At 42.2% G+C, this 13514-nt stretch overlaps 1 protein-coding gene across 1 annotated transcript in view; it reads left to right on the top strand.

Annotated features, from left to right (window-relative positions):
* The window catches only part of LOC137623198 (disks large-associated protein 5-like), a 156422-nt gene that overhangs the window by 77192 nt on the left and 65716 nt on the right, over nucleotides 1-13514 (top strand). The window contains exon 3 of the mRNA XM_068353902.1: nucleotides 3427-3560. Coding sequence (XP_068210003.1) covers nucleotides 3427-3560 — 134 coding nt within the window. The remainder of the gene's footprint in view (nucleotides 1-3426; nucleotides 3561-13514) is intronic.

The following is a 13514-nucleotide window of genomic DNA, read 5'->3' as shown; positions in this document are numbered from 1 at the left end:
AAAAACACCAAGAGCTTACATTTATACATAATAAAGATAATACTCAACTTTCCTGAGGCAGAAGAGGCTGGAGAAAGCATCATAATGTTGAAATAATCCAAGATTTACGAGTAAACACAGGGAAAACACTGAGTTGTTGAGCTACGCAAAAAACAAAAAGGAATGCAAATGGCGCCGTCGGCGGGGCTATGCTCGCACTCGAAGCGAGATAGGAGAGGTGCCTTGCCAGCGGCTCTCCTTTCATTCTCGTTTTTCGTTTTCTTGCCACTTGACCCCTTCGAAGTGTTAATCCTGTTCGGGGTGTAGATTGCTATGTGGCGTGTCAAGAATACGTCCTCTGATATTATGCGATATCCCTGATTAAATGTAATTAGGGATATTTGCTCCAGGAGTTAGAATTCTGGATACCTTAAGGTAAATTCTCTGGGAATATCACTGTAGTCAAATATACCCAAGGAAGCTACCCTATAGAAACTTCCATCAGGACGACATGGCCTGAGCCCAAAAAAGCATAGTGTGTTCTTGGCCTACTTGCTCACAAAGTGACTGAAACAATCGATGATTCAAAGCTCGCCTGCGAAAAAATCTAAAGCGTAGGTAAAAACATATATTTTCTTAAATATTTCACAGGTATCCTCGCACCCTTTAGGAACCAGGCTCGCACCCCCTAGGAGTGCGAGCACCCCCGGTTAAGAACCCCTGCTCTAGATCATTATAATGGCGCTCTCAGTTCATTACCTTTCTCATTTTTGCCTACGGCACAAGTCTGGAGTTGGATGAGCCAAAAGACAAAAATTCTGACTTGTCGTATGTTGAGCTGCATAAGGAAAATCAATGGATTGCAGTCCTTGAACTCTTTTGCCAGGCCCCCCGAACTGCTAAGACCAGGATTGAGTTGCCTTGGTCTAGGGTGGAGAAGGGTGCTAGGAAGAAGGTCACTGGGACTAATGACTCTCTGAGGGCAAGTAACAATTACTTCTAGCACCATTTGTTTAGCAAAGGAAGTACTGCACTACAAAGTATTCCACGACGAATCCTCTCCTTTGCTCTTAGACCCAGCGGTCTTGACATTGGCATACACTTGCCCTCGGACAAGTTGGGAGCACAGTAAGTGACGTTGAGTCTTACATAAGGTAAGGCGATCTACACACACACAAGTGACGTTGAGTGTGAACCTGGAGAGGGTTGCAAAGGCTTCTTTGAAAGCCGCTTCATATATCGACCACTGGTCTGGCTCAGTTGGCTATCAGAAAGCCAAAGAGGATTTGGCTGATCCGGTTAAAAAAAAAAAAAAAAAAGCTATGAACACCTTGCTTTCTGGGGCAAGAACTGTTGAATTTCTTGCTTGCAATGTAGCAAACCAGTGGACGAACTGGACCTTGATAAAGCGAGACTCCATCATTTCAAGGTTACATAGGCAGCTTCCAAAGAGAGAAGCACTCAAACTATGTAACTCGTAAATGGAGGGGCTTTCCTTGTTGAATTTCGAAGACATTGACGCAGTTGTGGAAACCTGGAGCAAGGTGAGTCTAGATTCTCTCTTCCACTGGGTAGTGATCTCGCCCCCAACTCTTTGGCACCATCTGTACCGAGGGCATTCCCCATCCACAAATAAGCTCATAGAAGAGGGTCAAATGCTTCTAGGCAGTTCAATGCCAAGAAGAATGCTCCTGTGCAGCCCTTTCCTGATAAAGGCACCAGGGGTAGAAGAGGTAGAGGAGCCATTCCTCTTACCCGACCACCAGTGTTACAATGCCTGGTGTATAGGTGACAGATGGGAGATCCTTAGGGCCAACCCTTGGACGGTCTCGATCTTCCGTGCGGGGTACCACATCCCCCCCCCTCTCTCTCTCTCTCTCTCTCTCTCTCTCTCTCTCTCTCTCTCTCTTTCTCTCTCTCTCTCTCTCTCTCTCTCTCAACATCCAGTGATTTCCTATTCCGTCGCGAAGGGATCAGTGAACGATTTTGCCCTTCAGGTAGAAGTCCAGACCATGTTGGAGAAGAGCGCTCTCCAAGATGTCCTCGATGGGTCACCAGGCTTCTATGGTCTGAACAAGTTAGTCCATCAGACTCCGTAAGTAGACTACTGTATTGCCGTCGTATCAGGTGAAGTGGGCTCTCTTGTGAGATTGGGGTCGTGGAAGAGGTGTTGCTCCTCTCGATTGCTGTATTTCTAGCTTCGCTGTTATCATTCTCGTAAGTAAAGGACTCTGGTTTGTATTGTTAGGAAAAATACAAATTACTTTAAAATTTTTTTTTCATATACCGTATTTCCCGTGTCATAAAACGCTACAAGTGGTAAGACGCACCCTTAAATGAGCAAGGCAGTTTTAGAAAAATAATTGAGGATTTTAAAAATTTCTTAGCACAAATCCCTAGTCAGCGACTCTAGCGTGATTACTGTCTTGCACAGTAATTTTTATTATTTTGGGTAAATTATGAAATGTTTTAGTTAATATTAATTAGCTATATGCCAATTATCCCAATTTTATTACATATTCATATAAGAAACCACTAAAGCAGTCTTAGTTTCCACCACAACTACATGTTTAGTCGGTGTGTTTGGTGTTTCAAGTGTTGTTTACATGAAAGCAGCGTTGCCAGAGATGCATAAAAATTTTTTAAAGATGTAAAATTCTAGTACTATTTCCAAAATTCCTCATATAGCCTATAAATTTTCACACAAAATGTAATAATTGATTAAAGAAACCTAGACATTCTTTTTGGTGGAATAATTTTGCTACTGTTTATGTGATTCTAGGTCTAGTTACTTTTCTGCAAATTGGTAATACTGCAATCAACAAACTGAAGTTTTTTTTTCCAAGGTAACGTCTGTCTGTATTATTTCGCAACTCAGGGAACAAAGTCATTATCAATATATTGCTTTATTACAAAATATCAACAAAATATGAGAAAATAGATATACACTGCATTAACAACTAATATGTCATAGCGTCGTCTGCTACGAGACCATTAATTGGCAGGTTTGCTTGTAGAAGGGGATTAGCGAGTCATCAAATGATTACAAAAAAAAAAAAAAAAAATGCTACCGTACTTCATTAAAGGAAGTGCAATATAAAAATAAATGAATTTATTACATATGAATGATAATTGTTGGTTTAAATTCTATCTCTTGTCAGTTTGAGTGCTTGTATGTCAATAGTTGGGTGTTTGAGGGGTGTCAAACTCCCTTATACAACTTTTTCTCAAGTGTTAAGACGCAGGGTGATTTTGGGGGGCATTTTTCGTGAAAAAAGGTGCGTCTTATGAGACGGAAAATACGGTAGTCAATAATAATTCTAAAGTTATGTACACAATTCCATACTTAGAATTACCACTCAAAATATTCGTAACTTAAAATTTTTGGAAATAATTGAAGTAATGGGGGTTTTAAAACTTGCCATAATATTCTTGTATTTGTTTCAGGCCAAGCTGAGTTACTGATGAGGGAAAGGTTTGCACAGTTTTCGGGACTAATTGATGACTGCGAATTAAAGCGCGGAGAGAAGCTGACTACGTGTCAGGACTTGCAAGGATTTTGGGACATTATTTACTTTCAGGTAATTTTTATGTGAAAAGTTCTTTTTGTTTACCACTAAATTTTTCTCCTGTAAACTCCTCTAGATTAGATTTAGAAAACAAAGTTGTTCCGTAATTGGAATACAAACCACGCTATTTATTAGGGGTTATACTTTTGGCGGAGCTAAAATAATGAGCCATTAAAATTTAGCAAGGGTTAACTACCCACACCGCTAGTTAGCGGGGGTAGGGGGGGAGTAGCTTGCTACCACTCTCGTTCACACACCTGTGATTTAGTCACTTTACTTTTGGCTTGGATCGAGAGTGGTTGTTTCCTCTCTCCCTCCTCGCCTATACTGGACTGCCATTAATTTTTGTCTTTTAACTTACTTTTTCTTATACTTGTATATATATGAAAACATTCTTAATGTTTATGTATATATATGTGTATAGGAATGTGATAAGTTTCCTTTTCAGTGTTTGTGCTGTATGTGTGATACATATACGACAACGACACTTGCGTAGATTAGCAAGGCCAGCAGAGTTCCACTTTGTGGGGAACGACCTCTCCCTCTCTGGTCCATCGGTCTTCCCGTCGGCATATAACTGTTAACTCGGCCGCCGCAGGGGAATCATCATTGCCTGGACCCTCTTCATTTAACTATTGTCCTCGCCTTTTCCTTTTTCCTACGGGAAACATGGATTTCTCTGCGAAGGGAATGTGGCCTCTCAAAGATTGACTACGGTCTTTCTCTTCTAGAGGTCGTTCACTTTTACAACAACATTGTACTATTGGGGAAGCTCCTTTCCTGCACGTGGGTTAGGTTGCTCTTCCGATTGTTTGTCTCAATTATTTTTATTGAAATTATAATTGTATTTTAACTTTTCAGCTTTTCTCCGTGGGGAACTCTTCCCTTCGGAGGATCAGTGGTTCTCACTATTAGTGAATATTTTTAGCTGATTTAAATAATTGTAATTCTGTTTTTATTACAGTTTCTCCGCTCCCCCCTTCTCCTGTGGATGTCGACTGAGGAAGGAAGGAAGCAATACTTAATTTTATGTTGTTCCCTCGGTGATCCTCTTCGGAGTTCCTCACTAGGGAATTTCTGTTAAATAATTAATTTTATTGTCGGCGCAATACTTTTTTTTTTTTTGTTGTTCCCTCGGGGTTCCTCTTCGGAGTTCCTCCCTAGGGAATTTCTGTTGAAATAGTTAATTTTATTTTTTCCCAGTTAACTATGCAGTTTTTCTTCGTTTGCCTAAGAGTGCCAACCAAGCAGAGCTGTTCTGTTCATGTGTGGGGAATCTGCTGTCACTGCCGTCCGTCAGAGGACGTCGTCATGGGCGTCATCCCTTCTCTCTGAAGTACTCCCGTGACATGACCAGCGCTTCAGATCATCTTAAAACGTTAATGGAGGTTTCCCTCCAGGGGTTGGACAACTTCCCTTCTGAGGGAAAGTTTCCTTCCCAGGTGTGAGGTTGTTTCTCCCTTCAGAGGGAGAACTTCCCACATCTTAATAGATTCATCGTCTCCGACTGCTGTTGCTGCCTTCGCCCAGACTTCTCTCCCCCCTTGCTGAGTTTCTCTTCCTTCAGGGGTGGAGCACGGTCTTGGCAAGTCTCTTTTACGAAGTGCATACCTTTTGTTCACGAGAGACGCCACTCATAGACTCCTCTTCGGAGGATGGCTACCATTAAAGGTCAGCTTGCTGATCCACTGGCCCTCAATGGGCATCTTCTAGTCTCTTCTACAAAGTGTTCATCTCTCTCGTTCGCGAGAGAGGCCACTCATAGAGACTAGTCTTTGGAGGATCGCTACTGCTAAAGGTCAGCTTGCTGATCCACCAGCCCTCAATGGGTGTCATCTTGGGCGTCTTCTAGTCTCTTCTACGAAGTGTTCACCTCTCTCGTTCGTGAGAGAGGCCACTCATAGAGACTCCTCTTTGGAGGATCGCTACTGTTGAAGGTCAGCTTGCTGGTCCACTGGCCCTCATGGGCGTCATCACGGGCGTCTTCAAGTCTCTTCTACGAGGTGTACACCTCTCGTTCGCGAGAGGGGCCATTCATAGAGACTCCTCTTCGGAGGATCGCTACTGTTAAAGGTCAGCTTGCTGATCCACCGGCCCTCATGTGCGTCTTCAAGTCTTCTACGAAGTGTTCACCTCTCTTGTTCGTGAGAGAGGCCACTCATAAAGACTCCTCTTCGGAGGATTGCTACTGCTAAAGGTCACCTTGCTGATCCACCGGGCCTCATGGGCGTCATCACGGGCGTCTTCAAGTCTCTTCTATGAAGTGTTCACCTCTCTCGTTCGCGAGAGGGGCCATTCATAGAGAGACCTCTTTGGAGGATCACGCTGCTCATCAGTTCCTGATCATCCTACGAGCAGACCTACCAGCGCAGCAGACCTACCACCGCAACCTTACGCTGCACCTTAGTCCTTTGAACTTCGGTCCTGGACTCTAACGTGGACCTTTTTACGGTCCCCATTGGTGGATGTTTGCCCTTCCAAAGGGCTTATCCTAGTTGCTGGCCGTCCTGCCATCTAACCTGCCAACCTACTAGCGCTACCTTCGCGCGTGCACCAACAGTCTCCTGTGCGCCGACAGTCTTCCGTGTGTGCGAGCTCCGACAGTCTTCCACGCTCGCGCCGACGGTCTCCCGCACGCGCGAGCGCCAATGCTCTTGCGCGCGCGTCAATAGTCTTGAGTGCACGCGCCGACTTTCTTCCGCACGCGGCCGCCGATGGTCTCCCGCGCGCGCCTACTTTTTTCCGCTCATGGGCGTCGATGGTCTCCCACGCGCGCCGATGATTTTACGCGTGCGCAAGTGCCGATGCTCTTGCGTGCGCGCGTGTCAACAGTCTACCGTGCACTCGCGCTGACGGCCTTCCTTCTGCGCCAGTAGTCTCCCGCACGAGTGCCCGATGGCCTTCCAATGATCTTGCGCGCCAGCAGTCTCCACGTAGTACTCTCACACATGCGCCAATGCACCCGCCCTTGTGCAACCAGTCACACGCTTTGGCGCAATCTAGGGAGAATGCACAAAACTACACAGTGCCTTACTGCCCGCCAGCGCTCTTCCGCCCTTTCCTGCGCCCTCCTGCGCAGTTGCGGTCTCAGATCTACGTAATGCGCCAGCTCATGCCAAAGAGTCAGGGCTCGTAGATCCAATGCACCAGTTCTTGCCTACGACCCAGCGCTTGCCTGCTCTCCAAGCAGAAATTGAGCACAAGCATCATCCTGTGTGCCATCGCTCCAGTACTCTAATACACACTCGCACAATAGGCAGTAAAAAGGAAAAAAACTTTTTGGATAGGTCACCATTGCCCCATTCCTCCCCACAAACACATAACATTGCCACCGGGAAAAGAGGAATAAGGCTTCACAGAACGATTCAAGATCCCGAAGATTCCATCTTACAAGGGGAATCGAAACGGTGAATCCTTGGTCCCTGTCTCTTCTGAAGTTTCTTTTTTTTCTTGAGAGACTACCATCTGCAAACAGGAAAGCATCAACAGTCTGATCTCTAGATTACTGTTTGCTGATGGCTAGTCCACAGTTTACTGATCGCTAGGTCGCCGATCACCAGATCGCCAATTGCTAGCTCGATGCTTAAATTTGACCTCTAGTCCCTCCAATGACTAACGATCTCCAATTGCTAGCGTTTCCAATCACAGATTGCTAGTCAATAACCAGTCATCAGCTTGTTTTGAACTCAGCTCGCGGATCTCTGACCAGCCCATCTTCAGCTTGCTCATCTCTGACCAACCAAGGGTTACCATAATCAGCTTGCTGATCTCTTAACTGACCATCGGCTCACAGACCACCTATTCATCGGTCATCGGCAATTCGCCAGCAGTTCGTGACTCGAACTTACTAGTCAACCTCTTCCTGTAGTTTCCTAGATCAGAAGGTATATAACATACAGTGGAGCCTCTACATACGATTGTCTTTACATACGATTGTCTTTACATACGATTGTTCCAACATCCGAAGTAAAATTCCATCAAATTTTTGTCTCGACACCCGAAGTAATGCTCCAACATCCGATGAAGATCTTGTTTACGCCGGTAGATGGCAGCACGTAAGAGGGACACCATTGAGCGTCGAGTGCTCTGTTCTTTGTTCTTGTGTGTATCATGTGGTTGTCCTGTTTGGTCTGTTATTAACAGTGCTTATTTTCTTCCTTTTCTCACATTTCCTTTTTGATTTTACTTATAATCATGGGGCCTAAGAAGCTAAGTTTCAGTACAGGTAGTGGTGAGAAAAGAAAGAAGGCAATTCTTTCATTAGAATTGAAACGAGAAATTATAGAAAAACATGAGAGCAGTGTGCATGTGAGTGATATGGGTAAACAATATGGCTGGAATAGGCCTATGATCTCGACGATCATCAAGCAGAAGGCAGCCATTAAAGCAGATAAACCATCGAAGGGGATCACCATTATTACAAAACATCGTAGCAATACCCTGGAAGAGATAGACCGCCTTTTGTTGATAGGGATAAAGGACAAAGAGATTGTTGGCAACGATCATTTGTGAGAAGGGCCAGCATGATGAACAGAAAGAAAGAAAAAAGTAAAGCAAAGAAAACCAAGGTAGCATTAACAAGCTCTTTTAAAAAAGTCCACTCTTTTTTTCTGTTTCTCTCTAAACATAGCATTAACATGTTCTTTAAATAAAATCTCTCTCTCTCTCTCTCTCTCTCTCTCTCTCTCTCTCTCTCTCTCTCTCTCTCTCTCTCTCTCTCTCTCTCTCTCTTGTTCTTAGCTGTTATAGTGTTAGAGACATCTATTATTTTTTTTTCAGAGAGAGAGAGAGAGAGAGAGAGAGAGAGAGAGAGAGAGAGAGAGAGAGAGAGATTAACCAGAAATGGGTTTAGAGAACATATGATTTTTAACAGCATCATCTAGTTGAAAAAGAATTAAATGTAACTAAGAAAGTAATAACAGCGAATCTGAATTCCTTTATTAACTAAAACAAATATTGATACAAACACACTCGTGTGCGTATGCACAAACACACACACACAGGTACAGGAATTGCTATGCAGTAAGAGACAGACGGTCGGGGAGGAGGTAGAGATGGTAACTGCGATAACGTACCATAACTCGTCACTGAAAGTGATGAAAATTAAAAATTAAAGAAAAAAGAATAAAAATTTAAAAAAATAAATAAGCTTAGTTAGATTAAAGTTTCCGTAGTGTAAGTTACGGTACATTATCGCAGTCACCATCTCTAGCTTCTCGCCAATCGTGTCTCTTCGTGCGTGTGTATGTGTTTGCGGATACCCACATGAGTGTGTTTGTATAAATATTTGTTCTAGTTAATAAAGGAATTCAGATTTGCTGATATTGCTTTTTTAGTTACATTTAATAATTGTCTTTCAACTCGACGCTGTTAAAAATCATATGAACACAACACATTTTTGTTTAATCTCTCTCTCTCTCTCTCTCTCTCTCTCTCTCTCTCTCTCTCTCTCTCTCTCTCTCTCTCTCTCTCAAAAAAATAATAGACGTCTCTAACACTAACAGTGAAGAAGAGAAAGAGAGAGTGAGTGAGTGAGTGTGTGTGTGTGTTTTTGTGTGTGTGTGTGTATTTATTTAAAAAACATGTTAGCACCAAATCTACCTTCTCGCCGATCGTCCGTCTTCTCCTGGGTAGTAAATCCTACACCTGCGTTGGCCTGTCTCTAAGGTAAAGTGACAATAAAAACACATTTTTTTATTCATTATTTCTTTATAATTATCTTTTTTACATCCTTCTTTCATATTATGCAGTTATGTTATTGTTCTGTGTAATTATATGTAGTAATTTATTGAGTAGTTATTATAGGTTTTCGGGGTGTGGAACGAATTATACAAATTACAGTGTATTCTTCTAGGAATATTTGCTCCAACATACGATTGTTTTAACATACGAAGCAGTTTCTGGAACAAATTAAGATCTTATGTAGAGGTTCCACTGTACTTCTCGCTACTGGCCGTTCGCCATCACACTGAAGTGATCGGCAAACATTCGACAACCCTCATCAACGGCTTGTTGACAGGGAACTACTTGCGAGCACTCTCCAACTGCACAGTAACCACAATACGCAACGGTTAACCATTGATTAACATTCCCCAGATTGATACTATTCTAAGGAATAGCATCAATCCTATCAGGGCGCATGGTAAGGCTAAGCGTTGCCTTCCTTCTGTTAGTTAAAGGAATACTCTCTCAGAGAAGAATTCTTACACTGGGTATCGCGCCTGATCCTTCACGACATGAGTCAAGACTCCAGTGTCGACAATCTTCCATGCAAAAGGATCCGCGAGGAACTGTCCCTTTGGGTCAATGTCCACACCATGTTGGAGTTCGAACAAGGGCTAAGACCTCAGGTCTTCATTTGCACACTGGACCTAAAAGACACTTACTCACAGGTCCAAACCATCCATCTAGGAAGGTTGGAAGATTCAGTCTAGACAAACAAGAAACACCAGTTCAAGGCACTGTACTTCGGTCTTTCCAATACACCCATCCTGGTCTCACAGGATCGGCTTCTGTCTCCTCTGCCTCGGGACGACTGACTGACCTTAGCAGACTCAGTGGCAACCTTTCATTAACACCGGAACTTCTGAAGTCTTTTTACCAAGATCCAGTGATGAGGGTAAACCTGCGGAAGTCTTCCTTACTTCCCAATCTCCACAAAACCTTCTCGAAACGAGAACGACTCCCATTCCAAAGGGACTTGAGTCGGACTGGAATCAGACCCTCGATCTCCCAAACATTCTGACCCCCATGGGACCAGAAGTTTGGACAAACCTCAAGGGATGGGTGTCAGTCGAGAATCTACAGAATGGCATAACCTTCTCATCCTTCCCCCCCCTCGGACTAGAGGTTGTGCTTAGGACATATCAAAAGAAGAGAGGAGGGACCATAGTGCTGCACCACACGACCTCGGTCCGAAGGTACCTTCACTTAAATCACTTAAGAGATTAAGGCCAACTTTCCGGTCCCTCAGCAGCCTCATCGGTTCCTAACAGACCACTCAATGATGTGATGGACGACACACCACACATCACATAGAGACTCACATCGACAAGCAAGAAGGAACTTGCTGGTAGCCTCTTCCCATCTAACAGTATACAGTACAGGTATTGCTCGACTTACGACCGAGATAGGGACCGAGAGATGACTCGCAAGTCGAGTTGGCCGTATGTCGAACTAGAAAAGTGAAGTTTCCGTAGATTTATTTTGATACGTTATGATTCGGCAATCATCTGGATCACATTTTGTCAATATTTTCTTACTGTATCATTATTCCAATTTCTTGTTTCATAGGATATCATATGCTCTATAAATGCATTATTGTATTCTATAGGATATCATATGCTCTATAAATGCATTATTGTATTCTATTCATCAATTTTGGAAGCATTTTACAATTGAGTACTGAAAATTTTGTTTACCTTTGGTTATGATCAGCTGATCTGAAAGTGCCGCTACCTACCGTATCAAAATATGGTGTACATACGTATGGCATATTTTTTTTATCATTTCTTAACTTATTAGAAATATCTTCATGATGAATATTACATCAACGCCAATATGTTACAGGAAATCAGTTTCCATACAGTTCGTCTAATCATTAGGTATAATGCGAAATTGTTGTAGCTTTTTCTGTGTGTGTGTGTATGTGTGTGCTCGCTCTCGCAATCGCATACGGGTAGTTCATTTTTAAAGCTTCATACAGTATTGTAGTTCAATATTAAGCCTTTATATTTCATTAGACATTACTGTGTTTAATTGTGTTATATTAAAGAACGTTTATATTTTATTTTTCAATTTCTTGAGCATATCAATAATCAACAAATACTTTTAATTTACTTTCGGTTGGCATCAGCTGATCTCAAGGTCACGCTGCCGTATCACTATTGTGAGCACATACATATAGTGCGAATAACACTGATTTATATAATTTTCTTGACATTCGAAATTTCTTCATAATGCATATTACATCAGCGCCAATATGTTATAGGGTATCACATTTTTCATACAGTTCGTTTACAGACCTTATTATTTATAAAAGGAATACGCTCTCTCTCTCTCTCTCTCTCTCTCTCTCTCTCTCTCTCTCTCTCTCTCTCTCTCTCTCTCTCTCTCTCTCTCTCTCTGTGCATTTTGTTTTTAATTCAGTTGTATCTTCATATTTTTTTTTTTTGAAAATTATTAAAAAATTCTATATATCATTATTCGATGTTTCGATTGTGGGATTAGTAACGCATCGGAAGGAAATCACTTGATTTACCTCTCGCCCTCCGCCAGAAATATGATGTCATCAGACTTTTTTTCTTGAATTTACGGTAAGTTCTACTAATCTTATAACTAATGATACAGACCACTAAAACACTTGATATCGTTACTGGGTGTTTCGATGATGGGAATGATGTAATAAGATTACTCTGTAACTATGAAAGGAAATTATTCGGTTTGTCAGCGCGCTTCCGCCAGATACATGGCGTCACAAGTCACGTGACGTACAGTAATCTCTACGAAGAATGACTTGCAAAATATGTAAATTCATTTTCTTTGCTTCTCGCAAGAAGTGAAAAGAAAATACTAACTTAACAAACAAAAGTATTTTATTTTTATAATGTAAAAGGAAATATATTATTTTCAAGAAAATATTTGCCCTAATAGTATATTTTCTTTAGATAAACATCGATCCATTATCAAAGATTAAAAAAGTCAAATTTACGTTACGTAGTACTCATGACAACCGATACAGACCCTCAAAATACTTTGTATCGTTGTTTGATATTTCGATAATGGAAATACTAATATTAATCGTTAGCCTGTTGGATGGAAATCACTGTATTGCCCGGAAGCTTTCCTTCGGTGATGTGACGTCACCAGACATATAATATGAACTCGACAGATATTAAAACTTTTTTTAATGTATTTTTAACTGAAAATAAATACTGAATATTAACAATAAAAGAAAATAATAATTTACCAAGATAAATCAGTTTATATGTATACAAGAAAAGAAATTATTTTCAAGGAAATATTCGTCCTATTTCTGATAAACTTGTGACGTCATCACCCTGAAAAAATGGTCGTAAAGTCGAATAGTCATATGTCGCATAGGTCGTAAGTCGAGCAATACGTGTAAACACTAAGATTGGCCAAAGTCTGTTCGGTACCACTATCAGCCCGCTTCATTCCAGACTAGAAGAATGTGCTTGCTGACAATCTGTGCACAGCATCTCAGATAAGGTATACCGAATGGACTTTGGATCACCTTGTAGCCGACAAAGTCCCGACTTTACGAGGTCCTCCAACTAGGGATCTGTTCGCAACGCTCCTGAATCTCAGGCTGCCGTTGCTCCCCAGCCCTAGACCCCAAGGCTCTCTAGCAACAACGGTGGGTACAACAATGACGTTTACGTCTCGTCCCTGTTTTTTCTGGAGAAGGGCACTCAAGATAGCTAGATCATCGGTCAACCTCCCAAGGACTCTCCTAGCTCCGCTATGGCATTATGCAGAAAGGTTTCCAAAACTTTTGCAGCTCCTGATAGAGTCTCCAAGAGAACCCTCTCCACATCACAGACAACCCACTTCGACACCTACCTCAAGCTATAGCTTTGATATGATTGTACACCGGGAGACTACCCAATACCTCTTTGCGAAAAGGTTGTCTAGATATCTGAGGAATTCCTCAGTATCAGTCTACCAGGTAGTATAACATTTTGTGTGGTTGGTGTCATGTGAAAGTGTGTCTCCACTCGATACCTCGATTCCAGCAATAGCGGAAGCCTCAAGTATATACAAGGGGAAAAGACCCCCTATTCAGTTTCGACAGGTAAAGATGATCACTCAACCTTGATCCTTCACCTTCAAACAAAGAAAGGGACACCCTCTTATCGATAGACTTTTCCTTACTCATATGGACTTACAACTTGCCTCTCCTTAGTTGGAATTGAGACCTTCCTCTCGGAACATGGTTCAAAT

This window comes from Palaemon carinicauda, chromosome 30, assembly GCF_036898095.1.
Source record: "Palaemon carinicauda isolate YSFRI2023 chromosome 30, ASM3689809v2, whole genome shotgun sequence".
NCBI lineage: Eukaryota > Metazoa > Arthropoda > Malacostraca > Decapoda > Palaemonidae > Palaemon > Palaemon carinicauda.
This window is presented reverse-complemented; position numbering and strand designations above follow the sequence as displayed.